This window comes from Malus sylvestris, chromosome 4, assembly GCF_916048215.2.
Source record: "Malus sylvestris chromosome 4, drMalSylv7.2, whole genome shotgun sequence".
NCBI classification, from domain to species: Eukaryota; Viridiplantae; Streptophyta; class Magnoliopsida; order Rosales; family Rosaceae; genus Malus; species Malus sylvestris.
Genome location: NC_062263.1, coordinates 23,884,199 through 23,897,144, shown reverse-complemented (window position 1 = coordinate 23,897,144; position 12,946 = coordinate 23,884,199). Strand labels below are relative to the sequence as shown.

At 38.7% G+C, this 12,946-nt stretch overlaps 1 protein-coding gene and 1 pseudogene across 2 annotated transcripts in view; one reads left to right on the top strand and one right to left on the bottom strand.

Moving 5' to 3' along the window:
- Positions 1-9,166, top strand: part of LOC126618598 (transcription factor bHLH140) — a 65,493-nt gene extending 56,327 nt beyond the window's left edge. The window contains exons 1-6 of one of the 2 annotated variants that reach the window (XM_050286712.1): positions 5,609-5,859; positions 5,946-6,070; positions 6,238-7,187; positions 7,484-8,141; positions 8,228-8,398; positions 8,562-9,166. In XM_050286712.1, the coding sequence (XP_050142669.1) occupies positions 5,829-5,859; positions 5,946-6,070; positions 6,238-7,187; positions 7,484-8,141; positions 8,228-8,398; positions 8,562-8,900 (2,274 nt within the window). In that variant the 5' untranslated portion in view covers positions 5,609-5,828 and the 3' untranslated portion in view covers positions 8,901-9,166. Of the gene's footprint in view, positions 1-5,608; positions 5,860-5,945; positions 6,071-6,237; positions 7,188-7,483; positions 8,142-8,227; positions 8,399-8,561 lie in introns of those variants that run through there. The other variant, XM_050286713.1, reaches the window with a different exon arrangement.
- On the bottom strand, positions 215-3,309 carry LOC126618615 (LRR receptor-like serine/threonine-protein kinase GSO1; annotated as a pseudogene).
- Positions 9,167-12,946: the final 3,780 nt, after the last annotated feature.

Sequence of the window (12,946 nt, the reverse complement as noted above, 5' to 3'; positions counted from 1 at the left end):
TATGAAAACATTACTTGACAAGTTGAGAAAATATAAAGATTTCAAATCTCCCATTTCCTTGGGTATTGGCCCACTGAAATTGTTGCAGGAGAAGTCAATCAAGGTCAAGATAGTTAGAATCTTTGCCAGATCCCTCTTTAAACCTTTGCTTGTAATCGTTATAGCAGGCTCATAAGAAACTACAATCGCATAACGGGATGCAATAAAGTTTTAGAAACACTGACTGTCGACGGGAAACCAATATTTGTGTTATCCTTCATTGCTTGCCATGTTGTCAGAGAGAATCCTAGTACTTCACCATTGAAATTGTTGTAAGCTAAGTCTAGGATTTGAAGAATCGGCCAGGTGGCATTGGTCTTCACTACTGGACATCCAATGCCTCCATAGAAATTGTTGGACCTCAAAGCAAGAACGATCAAGGTGGAGATGTTCTTCAACAAGCATGGGAAGGTGTCTGTTATCTGATTCACTTCTAGGTTTAAAAATATTAAACTTCTGCACCTGGCTAGAGACTTCGGAAATTGACCTTCAATCTAATTTTGGCTGAGGTCTAGAGCTTCTAATAACTCACAATTTTCAGGAAATTCAAGATTAGAAATCATTCCAGTAATGTTGTTTTTCCTGACATTAAGTATAATGAGTCTTCTCATTGCAACCAAGCATTGAGGAATCTCACCACTCAGAGAATTACTAGACAAATCAAGAGCGAGAAGACCACTTGCATTGCATATTGATACTGGAATACTAGAACTGAAATGATTGTTTGAGTAATCCAGATATTCTGCATATGGTGGGACAATTGAAATTGGCCCCTTAAGCTGGTTTGAATGAAGGTCAAGCATAGACACAGGAGATGTGGAGTTGATGAAAGGACCTTCGAGATTTTCCAAGGCATTATAAGAAACATTTAGGAAATCAAGAGAATCGAGCTTCCATATCCAATTGGGTAGCTGGCCTTGAATTTGGTTTTCCGAAAGGTCCAACTTTGTTAAATAGGTTTGATTTCTCAAGAAAACTGGGAATGTTCTCAACTTGTTAGAAACTAAACTGAAATCAGTAATTTGAGGAAATGAAGAGTATGAGGAATTGCTGCCATTGTATAAAACCAGCAAGCTATTGTGCGAAAGATCAATCTCTGTCAGATTTGGCAGCTGATGAGGACCATTAAAAGGAAAGGCACTGAAATTGTTTGAAGAAAGAGTGAGGGTTTGAAGCCCTCGAAAATTAAAGATAGACACGGGTACTGGTCCTTCCAAATTATTGAAACTCAAATCAATGAAAGTAACTAAACTAGAAGAGACGTTAAAAATTTCAGGGACTTGCCCAGAGAAATTATTATGGGAAAGTACCAAGTCCGGCAACAAGGGAAGAGAAAACAGAGACGACGGAATACTCCCTACCAGTTGATTGCTATCCAAATGGAGATGTACCAGATTAATAAGGTTTTCCCAATCAATAGAACTAATTGGACCATTAAACATGTTTGATGACACGTCCAAATCAACCAATTTAGTTAGGTTCCCGATTGACTTTGGGATTGATCCAGTGAAATTGCTTTTGGAAAGGTCTAGTGTGGACATCATGTTGAGGTTGCAAATAGAGTCATGCAATAACCCTGAAAAGCTTGTCTGGCTTAAAATCAAGGATCGAAGAGATCCATTCTTGGGAAATTCCGGCAAGGAACCATGAAGTTCCATATTACAGGAAAGGTCAATAGTTTGTAGAGTAGGTACCTGAAAGATCTGCTTCGGAAATGTTCCACGTAAACCACAACCTGCTAGACTCAAGGTAGTCAACTTTGAAAAATTGGCAAAGAATCCTGGAACCGGAGCAGAGATATTGTTTCTGTCCAAGTTCAACACCGTCAGGTTTGAAAAGTTGGAAAAGAATTCTGGAATTGGACCGGAGATAATGTTGTGAAAAAACCACCCAATTGAATCACGGATAGAGAATGAAGCTTAGCAAGGGATTGATCAATAGGACCAGAAAGATTAGTATTAGACAAGCTCAACACCTTTAGGTTTGGCAGCAAAGATGTTATCGCTTGGCACCAGTGAGTCTCCTCTGCTGATACGTCTACAACGTCAAGATGAAGCTCTGTAAGTTCTGTGAGGTTTTGAAAGAGCATGCTGAACTTCGGGCTTTCAAGTGGCTTGCGGCCCCCGTTATTGTAACTTTGAGAAATATCAAGGACCTCCAACCTTGTCAAGCGTGAAATCTCAAAGGGAATTTTTCCGAAATAATCATTATTTGATAAATTTAGATACCTCAAGTTTGTCAGCTTTCCAATTGCAGATGGAATGCGAGAGCCTTCGACAAAAGAGTTATCGGCCAAGTTGAGGCTTTGAAGATGCTGAAGATCGAAGAGACTGCTTGAGCTGTCAATGTAAGGTTGTGAATGACAATGAATGATGTATTGGATTACTTATGTTGTAGGCCACTTGTTTATTGAGTTGTTAACAACTTAAGTAATCTGATAGTCCAAATGAAATAAGGATTATGGAGTCTTATCCTTTGCAATTGACCTAAAAGAAATCTGATGGATTTCACTACAAAGATACAGTATCATGGTGGGACTTAAACACTTAAGTGATAGGGTTCGACTTTCACAACCAATAATAGGCTGGTTATGATTAAACCCTAATGATATAAATACTATGGTTAAGTCCCTACTTCCATACGCTTAATCTCTCAAAATACGCTAAACCCTATTCACAGCAGAGAGATATTATTGAAGTACTGGAAGTAAAAGACAACCTAGAAATTTGCAATGTCTTCCGTATTCTACAGATAAGTTTAATATAATTAGTTAATTTCTATTTTATATTGATTTGATTTATTTGTGATCCTAATGTCTTGTTGTTGTGATTTCAGAATATGTCTTACAGTCAATGCCACCCGAGATGTGTTGGCTGCCAATGTCAAGACTAACAACATGCCCGTTGGTACTGCAAGTAACACCGACCCAAGAACAACAGTCTGTACTTGAATCCCATGATATAAACTTGGAAGAAACCGGAGAATATCCGATTGAATCATCACCATCATCATCAAACGTGAGGTTTTCCTCCAAATGGAGCAATGACAGTTGCTGGTCTTTGAGACACTGGCTGTAGACTCCAGTTGTGACATTATGACAGATAGTGAAGAAGAATAGGAGGACAAAAGATTGTACAGTTTTCATTTTTGCTAGCTGAGTAAGGAAAGTGTTTGATGAAGAACTGAGGGATCGGTGTGGTGGCTTTAAATTATTTTTCGTCGCTACAGATTTGGCTCGAAGTCTTGGTCTAATTCTTCTTTTTACTTTAATCCCACTTTCTATCCCATTGAAGTCTTGGTCTTGGTCTATTGCTTCTTTATACTGTGATTAGTGAATGTGACTGCACACACTTTTTATCCCTTTGAAGTCTTTTTGACTAGTAGACTATGAAGTCTTGGTTTTTTTCTTTTTCTTTTTCTTATTACTGTAACCAGTAGTGTAATGTTGCAGAAATGAATTAGACAATGATTTGCCTTTAATATCGTGGATAAATCTTCCACAGAATTTTTGTTGGCTTGACTTGCTTCCTTTGAAGTCTTTCCCCCATCTTTCTGATGGAGTAGATGTGAACTGAGATAGGTGGTACCGTTTGGTACGTGGGACGGGACGGGACGGAACAGGACGAGCCGTTCCGTCCCACGTTTGGTGCGCCTAAAAACTGTGGAACGGGTTGTCCCATGGGACGAAATTTGGCTGATTTTTCGTTCCACCTCTTCCCCCTTGGAACGATCCATTCCACATCCATGGAACACAAATTTATAACATTTTATGACAAAATTTCTCCTTATCTTTTTCAATATTTACATCATCCGTTCCGTCCTGTTCCGTCCCGTCCTGTTCCGTCCCTTCCCGTCCCGTTTCGTCCCGTCTGCGTACCAAACGGTGGGCCGGGAAATACCATGTTAGGTAAGCAAGTTGTTTCTATGGTTTAGCAGGACTACAATAGGAGATAGATTCTATCTTACGAACAATTTTCATGACGAGAAAGATAGAGAGAGGAGATTATATCAATTATAGGAACGAGGGATTCCCATATGATACCTACTTCGATTATTTCAATCATTGATAATATTGGGTCATCCAAAGTTCCTGAATGTCGAAATAGCATTGCCACTACGATGCATTCGTCGATAGGAGGTGTAAAGAATTCAATGTAGTTTTGGGTTAGGTCATATTTTTGTGTGACCATGAGCGTAGGTAAGTCGCTTGACCAAACCCTAATTACAAATTTATAATAACCTCTAAGTTAATATAATGCAAGTGGAAATTTGTCACATGAGAGATACTAATTGATATAATTGGATTTATTCATGACATTGTGGAATTGTCAGATTGCTTTTATCGGTTAATGTTGATTTTTGAAGTCTTGATTGGATTGTCTAAATTCATGACATTGTGGAGTTGTGAGATTGCTTTTAATAATTCGGTTGAGTTTGATCTTTAAATATTTTCGTGTAAAATTTTTAGTGAAATGCTTCAAAATCTCAAGTAGAAATGTGAAATTTGTGAATAATTAAAATGTACTGCGAAATTTCTCCAATTCGAGTGAATTAACACAATTCGTAATGTGTTTTAAGCTTTACAAATCTCACATTCGTCCTTGCGATTTTGAGGGAATTCATTAAACATTTAAAGATTTCTACTACTTTATCTGAGTTGTCTAATACACCCCATCCGACCTCACACAGTTGGCTAACTAGCTACATTATCCGATTTTTCTAAGACACCATCTACATGGCTTTCTAGATTATTTGTATTTAATATGTGTTCATAACGTTGTATATTTTCGTGAAATTTTTTTTCTTCATTTTATATTTATTTTGGATAGGGGTGGGCATCAACCAACCGAAAGAACAAATTGACCAACCCAAAGCATATTGGTTGGTTTGGTTTGGTTTTAAACAAGAAAAAAGTCAAACAATTTAAAAATCGAATCGAACCTTTACTTTTGGTTCAATTTTGATATTATTGAAACTGACTAAAATCAAACCAAACTGACCATGTATTTTTGTAATTATCAATTACACATGTCAACTTATTATAAGTTATTAAGAGATCTTACAATACACATATTATAAGTCTCAACATATTATGAGTTACAATGACTATCAACATTTAGGATATTTATATGTATTATATACTTATGTGTGGTTATAATTAATAAATTGTTTGCTAGCGTGAGATTTTATTTAATTGAAACTTATTTCTATTCGATTTTACAAACTTTTTATGTTCCAAAAAATGTAATCTTTCAATTGAATTAGAATGTGTGAAATGTTTAGATGTTTAGCAGATTAAAACTCTTGAAATGTTAAAAGGTTTTTTTATTTTTGTATTGAATAAGCTTAAACGACCAAACCAAACCGAATCAAACCAATTAATTATGATTTAAGTTAGTTCGATTTCAATGTTTATATTGTTCAAAATCGAACCAAACCAATCCGTTAAATACTAATTGATTCGGCTGTATTTTCAATGTCAAACTGACTGAAACGGGTCCACACCCATCTTAATTTTCAATGAACCCGGGCTTATAATATCCTTGGAAAGGCCCTCAATCAAAATATGGATAGTGCTCGTGAGAGTCGTAACTGGGATTTTGCTAGTCCAAAGAAATAAATCCAAATCCAATCGGGGCGGGGCGGGTCAATTTTCAGGTCGACGCAATTTGTCCCTTTACGCCGCCAAGCACGAGGCACCGGCGATAGAAGCTTCCAGGCCCAGTGGGAGAAGAAACCGTTAGTTTTCAGCCCTTAATTCAAACGTGCCACACAGAGTCTCCCAAAACATGGACATGGATACCGACGAAACAGCCAAAGGTACGCCCTTTTCTCCAAAACGCCGCGTTTAATAATTCTGGGTCGTCGTCACCTTCGATTACAAAACCTGTATGCACTTTTGACAGGGGAAGAAAAGCAAGGAAAGTCCGTCGTGGTAATATTGGTAGGTGCGCCCGGAAGCGGAAAGTCCACCTTCTGTGAGCATGTCATGCGCTCCTCCTCCGCTCGCCCCTGGGTTCGCGTTTGCCAGGTATATCTATGTGCGCAGCATATGTTCGATGAAATGGCTCAGTGAGCTCAAGATTAGTATTTTCAGTAATTTATATGATAGTCTGGATACTCTGGATACTTCGGATTGCTGTTCATATGGGTTATTGTTTTTATGCTGTTGGGTTCTCATTTTTTATGTTTTTGTAGGATACTATAAAAAATGGTAAAGCCGGAACGAAAGCGCAGTGTATTGAGAGTGCAATGAATGCATTGAAGGATGGGAAGAGTGTTTTTATAGATAGATGTAATCTGGAGAAAGAACAAAGGGATGAGTTTGTGAAGCTTGGTGGTAGTACCCAGGTTGAAGTTCATGCTGTGGTGCTTGATCTTCCTGCCAAGCTTTGTATATCGCGGTCTGTGAAGAGAACGGGCCACGAGGGAAACTTGCAAGGTGGGAGAGCTGCTGCGGTTGTGAATAGAATGCTGCAGAAGAAAGAACTGCCTAAACTGAGTGAAGGGTTTGCTAGAATCACTTGTTGCCAGAGTGAGAGTGATGTTCAATCTGCCGTTGATGCATATAGTGGACTTGGTCCGTTGGATACACTTCCCAGTGGTTATTTTGGCCAGAAGAACACCGGTGCGAAAGTACAACTAGGTATAATGAGGTTCTTAAAGAAAACAGATGGTCCTGCGAATACTGAATCCACTTCGAAGAGTGTACTAGATTCTAATGCTTCTCGAATTACTGAAGAAAAGGAAACCTCTTCGAAGGGAACAGGTTCATTGTCTGAAAATTCTCGTAAGGAGTCAAGGGAAGGTGAAGAGCTATTTGTAGGCTCTATTGGTGGTGATGTTTCTGTAAACAATTCCCCCACTCTGGCATTTCCCTCCATATCGACAGCAGATTTTCAATTTGACATTGAGAAGGCGTCTGATATTATTGTCGAGAAAGTTATAGAATTTTTTAATAAGCTTGGAAATGCTAGGCTTGTTTTAGCGGACTTGAGTCATAAATCAAAGATTTTGTCTTTGGTAAGGGCTAAAGCTTCAGAGAAAAACATTGACTCCAACAAGTTCTTCACATTTGTGGGAGATATCACTCGGCTTCATTCAGGAGGAGGTTTACACTGCAATGTAATAGCTAATGCTGCTAATTGGTAAGCATTTAGAAATACTATGCAATATACATGTAAATATTTTGTTGCGGTGCTAGTTCACAATATGAAAGAACAAATCTGTAGGATTTTGCATTTGTCCCCTCTGTTAAACCAAAACTTGGTGTTGTAGAATTATGCTGAATTCGAGTTTTGCATATGTAACCCCTGCAGTTGAAATGTAAAGTTTGATATGTTTTCTTCACCTTTATAATATTTACTTTAAGTGAGTACAAAAAAAAGTGATTATATGTTTTACATATAAAGTAGATTGAAAATAAATATTTATTCTGGTGCAGGCGTCTTAAACCTGGAGGTGGAGGTGTCAATGCTGCAATCTTCAGTGCTGGAGGTCCATCTTTGGAGGTTGCAACCAAAGAACAAGCCCAATCTTTGTATCCTGGGAGTGCTGTGGTTGTGCCTCTCCCTTCAACTTCTCCCTTGTTTAGTAGGGAAGGGGTAACCCATGTCATACATGTTGTTGGACCCAACATGAACCCACACAGACCAAATTGTCTTAACAATGACTATAGTAAAGGCTGCAAAGTTCTCCGGGAGGCTTACACTTCACTTTTCGAAGGTTTCGCAACAATTGTGAGGACCCAAGCAAAGTCACCCAAGGGAAGCATTGAGAACCTGCAGGCAAAGCTGCCAGAGTCACAAGAACATTCTGATGGTGCCTCTAGAAATCATTTTACAAACAGCGATCAAAAGACCAAGAGAGAGGATCCTCACAAATATGAGAGGAGCAAAAGAAGTAAAGCATATCAGGATGATACTGAAGATTCTAACACTGGTAAACCAAACCTGAGCAACCAGTCCGGTGGAAGCAGGACTAAATCGTGGGGGTCATGGGCTCAGGCTCTCTACAACACTGCTATGCACCCAGAGAAGCACAAGGATGCAGTACTGGAGATATCAGATGATGTCGTTGTGCTGAATGATCTTTTTCCAAAGGTAAATGATACCTATTTTCCAAATATTGTTTATCATCCTCTTCTACTTTCTGTCTGATGAAAAAAAAAACCTTCGGAATTTCACAGGCAAAAAGGCATGTTTTGGTGGTGGCACGATGTGAAGGCCTTGATCGACTGTCAGATGTTCATAAAGAACACCTTCCATTGTTAAGCACAATGCATGAAGTTGGTCTGAAGTGGGTTGAGAAATTCTTGCATGATGATTCATCTTTGGTCTTCCGTCTTGGATATCACTCGGTACACATGCTAATTTTCTGAGAGCTTGCTGTTATATTCATTTGCTCCAACATTGCCATTTGAAATCCTTTTTGCTAAAGGACTCGTGAGGTTAGTATTATTATTAATACATCAGACTAGATGTAATAATAAATTAAGTGTTTCGGGACATCATCTCTTGCAGGATCCCTCAATGCGACAGCTGCATCTGCATGTTATCAGCCAGGATTTTGATTCAACACACTTGAAGAATAAGAAACATTGGAACTCCTTCAATACTGCTTTCTTTCGAGACTCCGTGGATGTGGTAGAGGAAGTCAGTAGTGATGGAAAAGCAAAGCTAAAAGATGACGGTAGCCTGTTGTCTATGGAGTTGCGATGCCACCGATGTAGAAGCGCTCACCCCAACATACCCCGATTAAAGTCTCACATTACTAACTGTCGAGCCACCTTTCCAAGCACCCTGCTCCAAAATGGTCGTCTTGTTCACGCACAAGCAATGTCAGCATTGGTCCGTAGGTGACGATCCATCGCATCTCATTGAAATGTTGCTGTATATAAACAAATGCTTTTTGGTGGCTTAAACGTTATTGCATTGAGATCCTTGGTATGGCTTTCCATGATTCTCACAAATTTGTGTTCTCGTAGGGGTTAGTAGTAACAAAATGCATTTTCATGTACTCATTTGATTACCATTTCGTTTTTAGTTGTCAAAATTACAGTGTTTTTGAACTTGTTAAAACAACAAAAGTCAACAATCTCTCAGAAAGCATTAGGGATCTAATTAAATTGTGTGATCACCCCCTTTTTTGTATTTTTTCTTCAAAGTGACTTCATCTTCTCGTGTGACAAGTTTTCGATTCTTCAAAGTGACTTCGTCATCTCGTGAGACAAGTTCTTGACTTGCCCCAACCTAAACGGTAGAGCCGTCTCAATGCAAACTCAGTCCTAAGACGAAAATGAAATGAAGTTTTCCTAATTTAGTACATTATCATTTATCACTACCAAAAACGAAAACTTTGTTCCGCTACTTGTTCCTCTTTTTCTTGATCATTGTCCCGCTTCACAGCCGGTGTCTTGAAGATGAGCAATCAGCACTCCTCCATTTCAAGAAGAGACTTTTGTTCCATTCTTCTACGTCCACCAAGCTCGTATCCTGGAATTCAAGTAGCGACTGCTGTTCTTGGGATGGTGTTACTTGCAGTAGTACTAAGGGGGCGTGTTGTAAACCTTGGCCTTAGTAACGAATTTACCATACGTGATGAGTCCCTCTCCAAGCTTCAGAGTCTCATTGGAGTCTCATCGTGATTCGATTGGGTTGAGAAAAGCAAAGTCTGTCATCAATCCCTTGATTTAAGGAGTCCATCCCCTTGATTACTGTACAGTCATCTCAGATTGCTTTTCATCCACATACGAGTCTAACTCGCGTAATAGCTTGTATAGGCCTTAATTCCAAGATATTGATTGATCCATGTATCTGTGTAAGTGTCTCTTTGTACCAATTACTCTTTTCTTAATGAAAACTGTTCACACAGAATAAAAGGTTTTACATGGTACCAGAGCCGAGTCTTTTTGGGAACCTGATAACCTAAAATCCTTGGTGTTCAAACATACCAAGAAGTGATAGCATTACTCTTCTCACCGACATGGCGACATGGCGACTGAAGATTCCAACAAACAAAAAGGCTCAACCAAGTTTGAGACCACCAAATATGAAGATCCCAACGATCCTCTTTATCTTCATCACTCCGATCAGCCTGGAGCGATTCTCATCACACAACCACTAAATGACGAAAATTACTCCACTTGGAGCCGCGCCATGACCATGGCCCTCAATGCCAAGAACGAGGAAGGGTTCATTAATGGAACCATTAAAGAGCCCGCGACAGCATCCACAATTGAATTCCAACAGTGGACTCGTTGCAACAACCTCGTGAAATCCTGGCTGCTCAACTTTTTCTCGAAAGATATCGAAGCAAGTGTCATCTACAAAAATGTTGCATCTGATATTTGGAATGAATTGAAGGAACATTTTGATAGGAGCATATTTATGCGACTTAATTGACTTGTTCTCGTGTGTTTACGTTGTGTTTCCTTAGTTATTTTAGTGTTTTAAGTCATTTTCGTTTGTTTGTAGGTCTTAATAACAACGTTGGCAAGAAAAGTGCATTTTGGTGCATTTTGGATCAATATTGGGCTGAAATGGATTGCATGCATGAGGATGGACGTTTTGGGCATATGTGTGTGCAAGTGTGTGTGTGCAAATGCAAGGGTAAACAATGACAACTCATACACATGCAAAGACACCCACATGCAAAGTGAAAGAAAGGCACGGCAATGGGAAGGAATTGTGTTTGTTTTGTGGCTGAAATGATGTGTGTGCAAGTGTAACAACTAGGATGAAACATGGCAGCACACACATGCAAAGAGGAGCTGGAATCATCCTTCACACAAATGCAGCAACAACCCCTCATCATTACTTAACATTTCTGCCACAAGAACATGGAGACAACATTATACAAGGAATGTGCAAAAGAGAAACATGGACAACCAACAAATTCGTCAAAACTGCCTGTGCAGATTAGCTGACTTTGGAAGCATGTTACGAACAGTTCCGAATGAATGAGAGAATGAGCCTTATATGCTTGGAAAGCTACGGATGTCTATTTTCTGGAGAAATTTACAGATTGTTAATATCATTTTTCTAGAAGAAGTTATGGGCATTTTAATACTGAAAGGTTCAGAAACGGGCTAAGCAGATTTGGCTAATAAAATGAGAAAGTAAAGGCACTTGTTTTTGTTTTGCTTTGTCATCAACACTCAGCAGCAAATGGGGTTATGATTACACTCATTTTTCTTTGGAGCAAGTGGAAATGCACAGCTAGAAGAGAAGGCACAACACATGCAAAGGAAAGGAGAAAACATGGCAGAAAATGTGTGTGTTTTGTGGTTGAAATGATGAAGCATGTGTGTGTAAATGTAAAGGGGAAACATGACAACACACACCCACACAAGCTGCACATGCAAAGGAATTGGAGTGGTCCTCTAGCCTATAAATACCACCTCCCATATTCATCAAAGAAACAGATTTTATCCTTGCCTTAGCCACACCTCTCCATCACCATTCTCTCCAAATTCAGCCAAAAATCACCCCTAGCCACACCACCCATCAAACCTAAACCTTTCCATACCATTCCCCATCCATTCTACACCATAAAAACCACCCAAAACCTCTAGTGCCGCAGCTTGCAAGAAAGGAGAAAGAAGAAGAAACTTGGTGCTGTGCCTAAGCCCAAGCCTTGGGAGTGTTGGAGCGTTTCTAGGTGTTTTCTATCTTTGTTTTTAATGTCTAAATTTATGCATCTTTGCTTTGTGAGTATGAGGAACTAAACCCTTCTTAGTTAGGGGGGATTCGAAACTATGTTCATACTTGCAATATGATTTGATTACATCCAGTTGTGATTCATAAGTTGTGAATTCAATTTACTTATCCGTTCGTATAAAAACTGATTTGTGTATGTTGTTTGAGAGTGCACGCTTAATTTTCATGCATGAATTTGACGCTAGAATATAAGGGAGTTTCACCTAATCGTTATGAACTTGTATTCACAAGTAGTGAAGGTTGCTGGTCACAATCACGTTAAGTAAATTATTGGCATAAGTTTCATGCAAATCATAGTAACGAGTGTCTCGTCAATGCTTATGTTTTTCATAGAACTTAATGATTCTTGCTTGTATCTCTATTATGAAATTCATGTAGGGAACTTGTAGGGAATGTTTTGGGTTGTCGTATGCAATCATCCAACCCAATAACTTGTGGAAAAACTTAGGGTTAATTAGTGCAATTCACGGTTAATTTGGGGCATTAAGTATTCATAGCTTATCGAAAAGCAACTGGAAATCGTTTTGTATGCAAGTGTGACATGTGTGGAGAAGAACCTCCTAGCTAGCCTTCCATCCATAAGTTTCATTCAAATTCATTTACAATTTGTTTTGTTTTACAAAGTTTGTTTTGTTTTCAAATTCGTCAAAACCAATTCCCCCTTTATTTTGAAGTGTTAGATTAATTAGAAATCAATTTAGTTTGTGTTTTTAAGTGTCTTGAGTCAAGTGGTAAACCAATTTCTTCCAAATTTGAGTGTTTAGGTGATGTTTTGAGTCTTTTGGTTTGTTTTAGTGTTTTAAAGTATAGTTTTGCATTCTTTGAGTCTAGTTTAGTGTTTTAAACTTTGTTTTTACATTTTCAAGTCAGTTTCCAAGTGATTTAGCAATCCCTCCTAATCCCCGGCCTAGAACGATCCCTACTTACATACTTGCTACAATTGATAAAAAGAGGGTTTAATTTGTGTGCTTATATATTTCGCATCACATTTCACTCACACAAACAACGTACATTTCTTCCATATCGAACAAGAGATACATGGAAGTGTTCAAGGAAATATGAACATTGGTGCGTATTTTACCAAACTAAAAAGCTTTTGGGATGAACGAGATGCCTTGTGCTCTCTCCCAACCTGTGCATGTGGTGCTGCGAAGGAATTGATGTAGTTTCAACAAAGTCAGAAAACC